Source organism: Crocuta crocuta, unplaced genomic scaffold (genome assembly GCF_008692635.1).
Source record: "Crocuta crocuta isolate KB4526 unplaced genomic scaffold, BGI_CrCroc_1.0 scaffold131, whole genome shotgun sequence".
Lineage (NCBI taxonomy): Eukaryota > Metazoa > Chordata > Mammalia > Carnivora > Hyaenidae > Crocuta > Crocuta crocuta.
Window position 1 is genome coordinate 4325531 of NW_027528977.1, and position 14540 is coordinate 4340070.

General features: G+C 41.4%; 1 protein-coding gene and 1 long non-coding RNA gene across 3 annotated transcripts in view; one reads left to right on the top strand and one right to left on the bottom strand.

Annotated features, from left to right (window-relative positions):
- LOC144225915 (uncharacterized) overlaps positions 1-2778 on the top strand; it is a 35291-nt gene extending 32513 nt beyond the window's left edge. Inside the window, exon 5 of the long non-coding RNA XR_013333469.1 lies at positions 1425-2778. This is a non-coding gene — a long non-coding RNA (uncharacterized LOC144225915). The remainder of the gene's footprint in view (positions 1-1424) is intronic.
- Positions 1-14540, bottom strand: part of EFNA5 (ephrin A5) — a 283690-nt gene that overhangs the window by 47194 nt on the left and 221956 nt on the right. For both annotated transcript variants that reach the window (XM_077757160.1, XM_077757158.1), the window contains exon 2: positions 366-658. In XM_077757160.1, the coding sequence (XP_077613286.1) occupies positions 366-658 (293 nt within the window). The remainder of the gene's footprint in view (positions 1-365; positions 659-14540) is intronic.

Consider the following 14540-nt stretch of genomic DNA (forward strand, 5'->3'; position numbering starts at 1 on the left):
CCTCTTTTTTTAATTTTATTTTTTTTCTTTATTTTTTTTTTTTTTTTTTTTTTTTTCAGGAGTCCCTTTTTCTTCTCCTCAGCTTTGGAGAAGTCCTAGCAATTTTCATTTAAAAGAAATACAAGTCAGCAGTGGTTCACTGAACAGGCTGACACGCAATTTCATAGGGGGAGAGGAGCTGTGTCTTTAATCTAATTTGTGCTTTCAATTCCCAGCTAATGTATCTAGGGACCCTGATGTATGCATTTACAAGGAGACATCTGTAATGCAGAGTCCAGCTCTCTGCAATTCTCTGAAACATGGGTAAGAAATTAGTCTGAGTTCTTGCAGCTGCCCTACAACACAATAAATCTTGGTATACTCACAGATGTAGAAATATTCCCGGCCTGGCCTGAATTCAAATCCTAGAGAAAAGGGTGTGAAGAGCTGGAATTTTTCAGAGAACTTCAGTGGTCCATTTGGAGAGTGAGGCCGGTTACATTCCCATCTCTTGAACCCTTTGGAAGTATGGTCGCAGGCACTGTAGCCATCAAAGTTCACCATGTAGAGGACATAACGCTCAGTCTTATCTTCTGGGACCGAGTCCTCATAGTGAGGGCAGAAAACATCCAGGTAGTCATTGATACAGACGTCGATGTGGTAGTCACCCCTCTGGAATCTGTTGGAAGAAGAAGAGAAAGAGGAGATTATTTACAAGGAAAAGACTTTCTGCTTAGAATCAGTGGTGGGATAGCTTTAATAATGCCGGTGCTGAAAGATTTAATATAAGTTTTTATTGCATCCCATTATGATTCACAATATGTTACTGCTCCAAATCTAAGCAACAACAATTTTACAGAGGAATTCTATTACGTTGGTTTCAAAACACGCTGAAAATGGAACTCCTCACATTCATCTTAAGTAGTAAAGATACTGATTTGCTGTTTTCCTTTCATTCTTAAAATCACATATATTGAACCAAAGTTTTGATATTTCAAAATAGTGTTTCATTTGATGAGTGTTTTTGAATGAGTGAAGAAGTCGTTTCAAGAACAAATGAAGGACTGAATTGTTTTTGCTATAATTGAGACCATTCTCAATTTTCTATGCAAATGTAGAGAATTAGAGTCATGAAATTGAGAGAATTAGGACCATCAAATTTAAAGGTTGGAAAGAAAAGTCCTTGCACACTTCCCCATTGGAGGGAAATAAAAATCTAAGGCACAATGACAAAGCAGTGAGTGACTGAGCTTGACCAGGAATGGTGACTTTGGGTCCTAGTCAGCTGTTTCCCTTAGTGAATCTGCTTACGTCACAAACTCATTTCAGCTGATCTGTTTTGATGCCCCCCCCCCATCCCTTTCTATATTAAGAAAATGAAAACCTGCTAAATCAAATGAGCTTCTCCCCTCTCCCTGACCCAGCCATTTCTTTTAACTTTCTAGGTTGTGTCCTAGGGCTGGACTGAGGAGTCGTGCAAGTAATGAGCCAGATGATACAGCAAACCCAGGACCACTTCCATCCTGAAATAGTTAAAATACACACGGCACACACATGTGCATGCATACCACCTTACACACTGCACTGTCTGCTTCAATTCATACCTTACAAAAGTTTTGCTTATTTGTGTTAATTAATATGTCTTTCCCCATCGGATGAACAGATTTCTCAGGAACTAATGACATGTGAAACAGGAATTGTTACGTATACAGCTTTCTAAAATCAGGATAGAAAAGCCTACAAAACCCCTCTCTTTTTAGCTAATGAGGAAATTCTCTGAGTCCTTAGAAGGTTCATCATAAAACTGTGTCACTGCCAAGAGACAAGCACCCATCAAGTCATATAGTCTTCAAGTCAGATGGTCTCAGTGTGAACACGTCCCAGTGTCAGTGAGCTGTTCTACTCCGTTTATGGACATGTCTACGTTTTATCCAGTTTCCTCGTATACACAGCATCAAGTTCCTTCTGTGTAATTGTTATCCAGCAATCCCACTCCCACTGCCTGACATCACCAAGAACAAATCTAATTCTTGCACCAGGCACTCCACAAAACATTGGGATGCATCAACTAGGTCTCTGTATCTTCCTTTCTCATGACGTGCAAACCCTGATTTGCTTGGTTATTTCTGTTCCCAGGCTCCTCACATTCTAGTTTCTCAACTCTCCTCATGTTCTCTGGTTTCCCAGGGTTCCCATTAAAATGTAGCACCCAGACACACAGACACCTCTGACGGGCAGTTGTGACCAACGTTCGGCCCAAGAGATGTACTACCACCTTCACTCTGGATACTACCCATTCATTAAAGAAGCAAGAGATTCCTTTCTGAAATACAATGTGATAAAAGTGGACACTACTCATTTTAGTGAGTAGACCTCGATTTAAGGACTGGGTTGCTGCTGGTTGGGTAGGAGAATCATAAACCACCTGAGCCTTAGTTCCCTCATATGTGAGTTTCAACAATAATGAGAATCTGCCTTGCTAACCTCACACCACTGCTTCAAAGTCTCCAATGATGAGATGTCTGAAAAGCGCCATGTGAATGTGCAGTACTATTATCATCAGGATATACTAAAGCATATTAAAATTGATAACACAATACTAATTCTTAAACAACAGCAGTAAACATATACAACATCAGCAACAATAATCCCTGTTTCCCTTTTAAAAATAATATAAAAATCCTACATTCTGTCCTTCAATATCAAATGATCCACAGAAACACTCATTTGATCAATGCTTTTGAAAGCAGCATGCTGATTTATACAAGGAGAATAAGGAAAGATGATCAGATCACTTTGTAAGTTAGAGGATCACAAAATACATAAACATTAAAAAAAAAAACCCAGTTGGAAGTATTTATTTCTTTATATTTACAATGATCACGGAACTAGGTTTACTTTTTCTTCATTACTGGCAGACGATGATTTGTCAAGATGCAAGGAAAGCCTGTGTTGCTTTTAAAAGATTTCTGAACATCAAGGTAACATCACTGCCAAAGTACAAAGAAAAGACACTGCAATGTTCAGATAAAAGGGTGCTGGGATATGAATCATCAGCACTCAGAGCAGCCTGACAGTTCTGGCTGGGCGCCAGGCAAGAAATGCAGCAGGAGGCAATGCCCAGATGCACTTTATATTATTATATTATTATTATAGATTTTAAAGACATTCAAGGGGGAAGTTTTTCCTTTCCCTAAGTTTCTCTCATTTTAGCTTCTACTAGCACTTGACACTGCTTAAAAGTGAAAAAAAAAAAAAAAAAAATTAAAACGGCCACTGTACAGACTCATTTGCTTATTGCTTTAGTCTACAAATTGTCATGATTTTTTGATGTCTTGAGTTTCCTTTCCCTTGTCCAACTTTTATCCCTGTTAATACTGCTTAAGTTTTAATAAAACAAGCCATGAGACTGAAGACACATTTTACACTGGGTTGACCTTCTCCCTTTCTGACGACATTTTACTCTGTGTAGGGTGTTAAAGGAATCACTGTGGAGCCTATTTTGAATATGTGATCACCCCAGCAGTTAGTACTTATACCCCTCTACCCACGTGACAAAGATGATGAATCACCATAGAATCAACTTATACTTTTGTTTCAGATCCTTAATTTGTATAAGTTAGTTCAATAATGTAATTTCCCCCAAATGGACAATATAAACATAAAAACATTAATGAACAAAAACTCATAAAAGGCAGTTCTGTTATGTACCCAAGTACAATCCAAAGAAAAGTTTAGGGGGGTTAGATAGTCTAATATTACCCCAAACCATGCTCTTTGGCTACAAAGTAGTACTGGATCATTCTTTGGGGGCCTTACTGTGAAGAGGCACACACGTATGGCTAATATAATTGTTTATTATATTACGTTCATTATCTCAATTTAATCTCCATCGCAAATCCTAAGAAACACTATTAGTACTCCCCCTTAAAAACGAGATACTGACAATGTGCTCAATGTCACCCAACTAGTAAAATGTGGGGGCAGAAGTCAAGTCCAAGCATACAGACCTCGGAACTGAAGTTCTTTACCATTCTGCTACTCTACTTCTGGAGAGAGTAAATGGCTCAAGTTAAGTCCTTAGGTCAACTCTGTATTCCCCCAGAAGGGCAGTTCTAGTTCTTGACAGGGTTTCGGGTCTCTCCTTAGTTCACTGATGCGACAAGCACTTGCTACATCCAGCATCTTCTGTGTTACGGCTTTATGTGTGTTGTCACATGAAATCCTTATTAGATACTTATCATTAGTTGGATTTGACAAATGGGGAAATGACACCCAGGTTGTTATCCTCTTAGTTCATTTTTTTTCCCTCATAGGAAATAAGCAGCAGAGTTAGAATTTCAACCCATGTTGTCATCTGGTCCTGAAGCCAAATCTCTTCCCTCTTAAATGCAATGGTTTCAAAGTTTTACCAGTTGTAATTTCCCTGACCAGAAGGAGCCCTTTTAAGGTTTTTGGTGCCATCGGGTTACCTTATCTTCATACTGCTCTTCCAGGCAAGTCTGCTGCAAAGGGTCCTGGCCCTGCTCCCTCCCCACTACATTGGTCCCAAACTCCTAAACTGAAGGGTGTGTCAGCATCCAGACTACTTCTCAGACAGCAGGGTTAGCCCCTGACCCATGTGCATCGGTCTGCTCTTTCACGGAATGAAGTGCTATTAGGCTCAGTAGCTGCTGACATAAAGTCGTCTTCTTTTTTCCACATCAGGAACCAGCTTTCATGAGCTTTAGTTCCTATTAAAAGAGCAAATTCACATCTAGGAAGAATGATTCCACATGCCAATACTGACAAATGTCATGGGCGGCATGGCTGCTGCTTTAAGCACACTGGTAAATTTCTTGGAAATCTTCTTGTAAAGGTCTCGCTTTTACTCCTTTTCTTTAATTCCATCCACCATATCTGTGGTGCTCTCCCTCTCTGGAATCATTGCATATGATGAAGCGTAAGAATTTCTGGCTCCACACCAACAAGCCAGCAATAATTACAATATGATCTCTACTAAATTATCACAGTGGTTTACAATGTAAACGCATGCACAGCTACCACACTTAGAAAAGTGATTGTGTTTGAGTAATACGATTACTGCCCTGTGTTCTCATAATACAAAAGTCTCAAATGCCAGGAAACATCTTGTATGCATAGAACGATGGCCCTTGTTCTCTGCTGAGTTGCATGGCTGTGAGCGCCAGCACTCCATGTAACATACGATAGTACATATACCCTGTTATGGGAAGAATGCATTGCATACAGTGACCAACATTGGACAGGAGGCTGGATGCGAATCAATGTCCTATATCTATTAGGAAAGGGACATTCCAGTTAATTAAGAGGAAGAAAATTCAGTATGGCAACTAGTTCTTTTTTATCAACTCAATTACCAAACATGAATTATGCACTTTATGGTAGGTCTTGATGTCCCAGAAGCTGCCTGGAACGGTTGGATATAAAAAGCACATTCCACGGCTACTGACAGCAAAAGTAACAACTGAAGCTGGGATTTGAGCTAGAAGGTTTATTCACAGACATGCATGTCTTAGTTTGTCTTCAGTATTTATCTTCAGGGCTTGCCTGATAACATTCCACAGCTAACCAGCTTTGATTATAAACTTAAGACTATTATTAATATCTCTCTCCTTATTTAACCTGTCTGCCAAAAGTGATTCATGACTTGAATTCAAATGAAATGAAGACACAGATGTCCTAATAGTCAACTGTCTGCGTTTTCACTGAAGTTGTCAACGGTGACCCAGCTTTGTCCCCAGACAGGGACCGAACATTGCTTCCTGACCAGAGTCAGCAAGAACCATAAAGACTTCACTCCTTCTAACCCAAGAATTTATCTGCAAACTGAGAGACGAGCCATCTAGTACTTGAATACACTGGTCGTTTACCAACTTCTCATGGAAGTCCTCCACTTACTCTGATGCTGTCCTTGGTTTCTCTTCGCTATGGCAAGTAGATGTCCCCTGGCTTTCTTTCTCAGGGCATGAGTCTTCACACCATTGACCTTACTTCCTCCTCTGCCCCATATGCTTTTGTGCGGGGGATACAGACAGCTGGGAGCGCCAAATGCAAAGGGCTCCCAGGCAGCGCCCCGGGTTTCAGGCTGCGGCGGAGCAGCACCGTACCCATCCTTCTTTGAACTTGTCTTTCGCCCCTTTCCCCTGCAGTGAGCCTCCCCTCCTTCCTTCCTCATCTGCCAAAGCCAAGATGCATTTCATTTTAGTAGCTGGAAAAGGAAGGGTATGGTGCATATTTAAAACATTCTAAATTGGCCTTTAGCATATGTTGCTGGCACAGCAGAGAGCCTGCTTCCAGGGAAATATGTACGGAGGTATTTTATCAAGCAGCTCCTGAGTGAAGTTTCTTCACTCCACAAATATAGAAACAGCATTACTGAAAGGAGACAGAGTAGTTATTAGAGGTTAGGAAGCTGTGAGACACTTTTACCCCCCTTTCATGTAGTGTTTTAAAGGATTCAATAATGAAAATGTTATTTCTCATGAACTGGATAGTTGATTATTACATTTTAAATGTATTTTAATCTGTCAAAGGGGTGATTGTCTTAATGTTCCTATTTGAACAGAACTACAATGTCACTTCTTTAATTACCGGGCAACTTAATATATTACATTCTGAAATTGAAATGTAAAAGAAGGATATGATTTATGGTCAAAGATTAATAAGCAAATTTATCAGCTTAGGGTTCCTCCCAAATTCTGAACTAAATCCAGAGTGAATATATCTTGGCGGCATGGTCTTTTGACTCTACTCTTATTGATTTAAAGGCTAATTTCAGGGTAAGAGGTCTCTTCTTAACCAGAAGAATTTCTCATTTGTCCTGGAAGTCCTCACGGGCCCACGACAGACATGGGGTTTGGTTTATAAATACGTTTCGCGAGGAGCTGGGGAGGATGGTAGTCTCTGTCGCAAACGTATCTCTCCTCGTCTCCTTCTGTTATTCTCTCAGCACAGAATGCAAGCCTTATGGCTTTCAGATCCTGAGTCTGAGGATGCTCTTTTTGTTTTGTTTTGTTTTCCTACAGAGGTTAAAGCAGGAAATACAAACAGCAAATCAAACTTAGGGTAGATGAATAATAGCACCTGGGGCCTGAGGAAAGATTTGTTTTGCTGGTTTTTAATGTCTTCTTTCTCTCGTGGACATGTCTGTCATCCAAATGCACTGGTAATTGACCTTCATTTTCGGCTCTGAGACAGAGTCCTGAACAATTTCACCACTACCAGGCCAGTTGCTGAGACTCAATGAGGTAACTATGAATGAGGTTTGATGACCAAAAACACATTTCAGGCAGTCCAATCTGCTCTTCCAGGCTCTAGAACATACCAATCCCAACTAAAATTCCCATAGAAGGGGAGATATACAAGTTAAAAAAAAATACTCAGTGATGAATTTCAGAAATGTTTCTGACTTATCTTTACAGCTGAAATGCTGTACGCTGTAACTTTACACATACACTTTTATCCAGTGGAGCACAAGATACTGGCAAAATACTTAGAACCCAGCGCTGGTGTTCTATGTATCCATTAATATCAATTCCAGTAAAGTTCTTATGCATGAATGTTTTGGTAGTTATAAATTCCGCAGCCTAAGAGCTTTGCCTCAAATCCAGTAACTGTCGGTGATGGGAATAAGATGACATTTACATGGCCAGTTATTTGGAATTCATTAGTGGTTGAGTACAGTAACCTGTCACCTTTTTTCTTTCCCTGTGTGTATGTGTGTGTCCGTGTGCTTTAAAATCAGGCAGTTTAAAAACTTCACAAAACCTCAGCTAGCGTTTGTTGCTTTTCTGGTACAAGTCATATCAGTCTGAATGACTTTTTAAAATTGGTGTCTCCCAAGAGTAACACCTGTTTCAAATACAAGGCCCACCAAATCTTCTCTCCTCCACCGTTTTAACTCATTTAGAGTTTGTTTTATTAGCTTGACTGAGGAGCTCCAAAGGAAACAAAGCATTAAATTGGCAAAGCCTAAACAAGACTTGCCTTCAGTAAGGGCCTGGGAGCTTTGGGTGACAGTCTAATTGCTTCTAAGCCCCCAGAGCGGCCTCAGGCATGGCGTAAGAATGTGTCAACATCAACAGGCTAAGTCAGCCAAAGAATTAACCAGGAAGAGTCCCACACACCCAACACACTGCAGGTCGCTAAAATGAATAAAAGGGAGTAAAATAAAATGAATCATCATCGGGCAATCAGTGTATGTCCTAAGAGAGGTCACTTCCACAAAGCTAAACAGGCTCTTTCTTGACTCCTGCTGGACCAGGGCTTCCTGACAAAGCTGCTCTTTGTGCCCTAAGTTATCCAGAGTTTTACATCATGTCAAGTGCACGGAACAGAGCACCTGCCACATAAACATGGGTCCAAAAGCAGATGCAGGAATCACTGAACAGGTTATCCAGCCGTCGTCCTAGGAGAACAGGATTAAACAAACTGATTCTGTTCAGGGGATGAAGGAGTCAATCAAACAAATAAGCCACCTGCCAGACTGCTTACATACATGTAGCCCTTTTGGATCCTATGAGGATGGAGTTGCCCAGCGGAATTTCAGGCTATTCCCAGTTTTAAGAGTAATTAACGCTAATTAATGCTAACCAGAGAGCTATAATAAGTGTCATTTCTATTAACCAATTCAAATAAAGATTTAATAGTTCTTAAGTCCTGGTATGTAAACAGTGAAATAAATATTTGTCTTCTGGCTTAATCATAACTTACCGGACTTAATCGCCATCACAGTCTGAAATGTGGCCCTGACTTTTCAACAATTTGGGATGGGGGATCTAAGACCTCTGTGGCAAGGAATTAATCTCTATTAATTAATCTCTATTAATTCTCTAAGAATTTCAAACAAACCAAGTTGGTAAGAAAGAAAGGAAATAACAGCCTTTTTCTATGTTCGATCTTCACACTGCGAGGGGAGGCATACATTGGGAATGCTAGGGCAAAACAATAATTATTATTCGTGTTAATTATTTATAGTGTTTCGTATAAAGCTTTACGATGCAAAGCAAATGCTGTTGCTGTTCCTATGCAAACTGGCATGGGAGAAGCACGTACTTTATTTCATGGGAGAAGCAGGTGGATACAAATCTGGAATCAGGAAAGTACCTCAGGTAAGAGAACAGAGATCTGGGGCCATTAGAGATGAGGTGGTGGGCATGGTCATAAATGGTCATGAAGTCATTCAAGCTCAATACAAAGATTTAGAAGGAAACTGGGGCTGTGCTGAGAGCAAATCACTGTTAACAGAAATAATGATCATGACTATTTTTATACAGACTTTTTTTAAAAATTTTTTTTTTATTTATTTATTTCTAGGAGAGAGAGAGAGAGAGAGACAGCATGAGCAGGGGAGGGTCAGAGAGAGAGGGAGTCACAGACTGAAACAGGCTCCAGGCTCTGAGCTGGCAGTCAGCACAGAGCCCGACGCGGGGCTCGAACCCAAGAACCGGGAGATCATGACCTAAGTGAAAGTCGGACGCTTAACCGACTAAGCCACCCAGGAGCCCCTACAGACCTTTTTTTTTTATAAAGAGAGTTCCTTGAAGATAGTGCTGGTGTTTCCTCATCTCTGTACTCCCAGCACATAGCACAGTGTTTGCACATAGCAGTGACTTGACACATGTCCAAAGAAGAAAACTGTTGCTGAAGGATATTCCAGGCAATGCTTAAAAACGGAACTGCGTAAAGTGCCCCGTACTTTCCTCTGTGTTCTGGGTCCCAGAACTAAATTCTGAGAAGAGCTACATAATATTATACACAAAGGTCAAGATCAGAAAACAAAATAATGTCTGACTGCAAAAAGGAAAATTATAATCAGGACCGTTGTTCAAGCAATGCTAGAAAATTATGCCCAGCCGAGTAGACAACTTAAGCACCTAAGGCAGAATAAAAGTTTCTCTCTTGTCATTAAGTCCTCTATTCAATTACCATTTATCGGGGTAATTAAACACTGGAAAGTGATGCCAGGCTAATTGTTAGATTATGATAATTACATGTCTTTGCTATGCTACAGCTGATCAAAATAAGATGTGGTCCCGTGCACTTAGCTGCTCTGTAATCGTCAGACTTTCGTAGAGCGCTAGGCCATTTATTACTAATTCATTACAAATCAGGCGGAGAAGCTTATTATTTGTAATGCTTCTTTCTTCCCCCCACACACAGTCTCCTGGAACAAGACTCCCAAAAGGTTAAGCACAAACTGTCGCCTCTCATTGGCCCATTTCCATCCCAATTACACAGCTGAGCAGCAGTAGGTGCCTCTATTTGAGAGGGTTCATCAGACTGCTTCACAAAATCCTGCAACCGCCTATCACATTGGCAGCAACATCCAAGGCTCCCTTTCAGCCTCCGCCAACCACTGTTCTGCTCTGAGCTGTGTCCCAGCAACCACGAGCTGGCAGTCCAGAGGGTCTGTTGGTTCTGAGGCTCCCTTCTGCTCAGGTCAGGCCTAGACCAGGCTGAGGTGTGCCCAGGGTTTGCTCTAGTTAGCAGGAGTCATGGGGAGTGCGGAGGGTGCCCCTCCTACCAGGACATCTGCTCTCTGCTGCTCAAGCCAGGGTTAGGAGAGAAAAGCAGCTTTCTCGGGAACCGACCAGAGTCACCTCAAAGCTGCCGAATAGTGACTTGAATCCTTGCAAGGGAAGACGAGGACCAATCCGTTGTCCTGAGCTTCTCTGGGAGTTAGTAATCTGTTCTTCCATCCCGCTACTAAATAGTACAGGTCCCTGCTGGCATGTGGGAAGGCAAATGGGATTGGAGATTCTTCATTTGGCTTTATCCTGGGACTTCCCCAGCTCTCCCCTGCCACCATCAGAACGAGTTCTCCTGCGCCATTGCTAGGTGGAAGAGGCGCCGAGTGTCAGGTTAAAAGTTTAGTACCCGCTACAAAGTTCAAGCCATGAACCGCTCCTCGATTTTAAGATTTTTCCCCTCACTGGGCACCCTACCCCAATTCATATGTTGACGCTGCAACCTCCATTGTGAGCCTGTGTTTGGAGATAGGGCCTTTCAGGAGGCAGTCAAGGTTAAATGAGGCCATAAGGGTGGGGCCTTGACCCAAAAGGACTAGCGTCCTTCTAAAATGAATGCCCCCTTCCCCCGCCTGTGCAAGCTACAAACAGCTCTCTTACCAGAAACTGACCTGGTGGGCCTCGAACTGGGATTCCAGCCTCCAGAACCGTGAGAATAAATTTCTCTCGTTCAAGTCAACAAGTTTCTGGTATTCTGTCATGGCACCCTGAGCAAATTTATACAGCTAGTTTAAAATTTAATTAACGGAAAGGTTTGGGGTGGGGCGGTATTGAATTACATCAGAAATGCTAAACACTGATGAAGAACAAGATAACAATGGCCGGGAAGGTAGGGGGTGGGGGAGGAGAGGGAGTGGAGGGGAGCCAGTGCCAGCACCCCCACTGTACCCTGCACACGGGAGACACTCAGTATCCATTTGCTATTCCAAGCAAATGGCCGGTCTGAGGAGAGAAGGCACCTTATTTTCCTAAGTAAGGATAGTTTCACCTCTGAAATTAACTCACGGCACCATGAAAACGACTGTATTATCACCCAGCAACTGTGTTATCTCACTGTTTCAGCAAGGCTTTCACCCAAAGATAGAATGAAGGGTGTTACAGAAAAGTCACAGACTCTATTTTACCCTTCCTTGACCCTGGAAATTAAAACAGACTATGCCACTGCCTTTCAAAAATCCTATTAAGTGCATTCTGGGGACACCACCAACCACGAGGTACCTTTGTTAACACCAGAATACATAAAACTGTCATTTTATGCACACATTTACTGGTGGCCTGTGGCTTAAGACTGGGGAGCCTAGGAACAAAGGTACTTCGGTTCATCACATAAAAATGGTTTTGCACTACTTAGTATTATTATTTCCTCCCACACTCATTAAAAGGATATTCATTCATATAGCTGGATCTTCTATTTACTTTTATAGCCTGGACCACAGAAAGATATATGCAAGAATAATGCAATCATAAAAAATAAGAAACTAATTGCTCTATCCCAAGGAAACATAAGGGGGAGAGAGAAATAAACAATTCACCATTTATTTCTGAGACATAAATCTACGCACTTTAGGGGATTCCCGAGTGCTATAATATCTCTACCTACTTAAATGCATGTCTGTCTCTGTGTCAGAGAAGAGTTGTTGTCTTTCCCTTTCCCCTTTCATTTTAATAAGCTCTGCTTCAAAATGTCTACCTTGGAAGAGAACTACAGTTCAAAGCCAATGCATATGACCCTCCTCTTGAACTTTCAGAATGTTTGGTCCTGCTACAAGCTCTGAATCAGCCGCTTGCAGCGACTGGAGGTTTCAGAGGGATGGTTAATGCCAAGGCACAAAGATGATGAACTAAGAGGGTGATAATGGGCCCTTCACGCTGGGTGACAACTCAGCATCATGAACCTTGAGAGGACGGGATCACAACTGGCTTTCCTCAGCTCTCGATAGTACAACCCTGCATCCCAAGTTTTTCTGACACGCACATTAACATTTTATTGCCCTTCAAACCGTTCAAGTCCAAAAGAGAGAGCGAGAATGCAAGTAGCTGTTAAGTTACAAACTCAGTGTGGACGAGCTAGCTGGTCAGGAAAATGGCAAAGCACAGAGAGGCTGTTAAATGAGCCCGAGACTCAGCACAGAATCTGGATCTAATGTGAGGATGAGTGGCATTATATCTCACTGATCACTATTTATTAATTCAAAATATAGGTACCTACTCTGCATGCCAGATACTCAATTAAAGTCCTAGCTCATTTTGTATTCTAGAAAGAACTTAGATTTTTGTTTCCCAGTCCACAAACAGAGAATACTTTTCAACCCTATCTGTGGGAAGCAGAGATGTAGGCAAACCAGGACACAGCACACTCCGTAGCTGAGAAGAGATTCCTAACAGCTAAGACCCACCCAAGGATGTTTGAAGATTCCCAGTCATTAAACGAAAAGCCCGAGTTCTTGGTCACTGAAAGTGCTGGTTACTATGGTTTTATGTACACAAGTAGAGAAGGGAACACGTGGCCAAGGAGGCAAGTGTTGGCACTGTGAACCCCGCCCCGAGCAGGCACTGATACGCAAGGCTGGTGGAAGCAAGACGGTGTCCAGGCTGCAGAAATGCCTTCTCTTTCTGTTTGCATGGCAGTGAAGCTGCCCCAGTGCCGTGTTCACCACATGACTGGGGTGTGTTCACCTCAGTGTGTGACCTGAGGCTTACACACACCTCCATAGGGTTTGGGATCCTAAGAGGTTACCAAATATTCTAGGCCACTGCCGGAAATTAACTGGAAATTACGAATCATGGGAAAGACTTCTTTTACCATTTTTTTTTTTTTTTTTTTAGGTGAAACACAAGTTTCTAGGATAAAAGCTATAGGAATCAATTTACACATGCACAGGAGTACTTCCTGGTGGACTGTTAAATGTAGTTTTATTTTTTAAATCAGGGTGGTGGCTTCGAAATATAATTGATCTCTTGAAAGATGTCAGGGATGTTTGGATATGTCTGGAAACATGAAATGTTGCTATTCTCTGTTAGACAATTAAGATATTTAAAAATTTTTATCACACAAGAGGAAACTGTATTGGTTCTAATGACTAGAAAAATTTAGAGGGAAACTCAAGTTTAGACACATTGCTCCGTTTTTCCTAAATGGCATGTTGCAAGCCAGCGTCCCCAAGCACTCGTGGAATTAAAAGTGGAATTCTCAGTATTGTATTTGCAGCTAAATATTTATGTACGCTGTTGAATCTAAGAACACTTCTCACATAAAACATTCTATAGTTTTGACTCAACAATCACGATCCACTTACTAGAGTCAAGAAAGAGAAAAATCCTAACTCACCTCTCCTTACAAACACCAGGTTCTTTACCTTTGTACTCCTAGGCATCGCTCCTGTGGACTAGTCTTAACCTACAGTAATTATGAATTCCAGAATGCACACAGCAAGCATGAGGTAGGCTTGTAAAGAGATGGCCTCTAGTTTTCCCTTGGTACGCAATACTTGATAATAATTTCACAGGAACACTGCTCCTGCATCAAGATGACAGAGAAATACACCGGTGGAAGGGACTTTGAGGCACCATCTCTTCTTCTTCTTCCAGCTGTTTCCTTTCAGGACTGTTAATTATCTAGTCTCTTTTAAAAAAAAATCTCCAGGGAGAGTTTGAGTCTTAAATAGCAGCTCTTCCCAGGACCTGAAGACGTCATTCAACATTCAATGCATAAAGAAATTCTCTACTCAGGGGCATCTGGTTTCCCAGTGTTGATCAGAGCATCTCCCTCACCCCCGCCCTATAAGAAGATGTAAAAGAAAAATGGAGGAAATTTAGCTCAAGTTTTCCTAGGGAAGTCAAGCTGATTGTATTACTGTCTACCGCATTAGCAATTTCCAACTGAATTACAAACTGTTTCCCTGCATTATACTGCTATTGTTCAATACCATTTTCATTGCCCTAATGAAACAAAGCTATATAATATAACCATAAAGTACTGATTACAGTTAACCATAATGGAAGAGAGCTAAG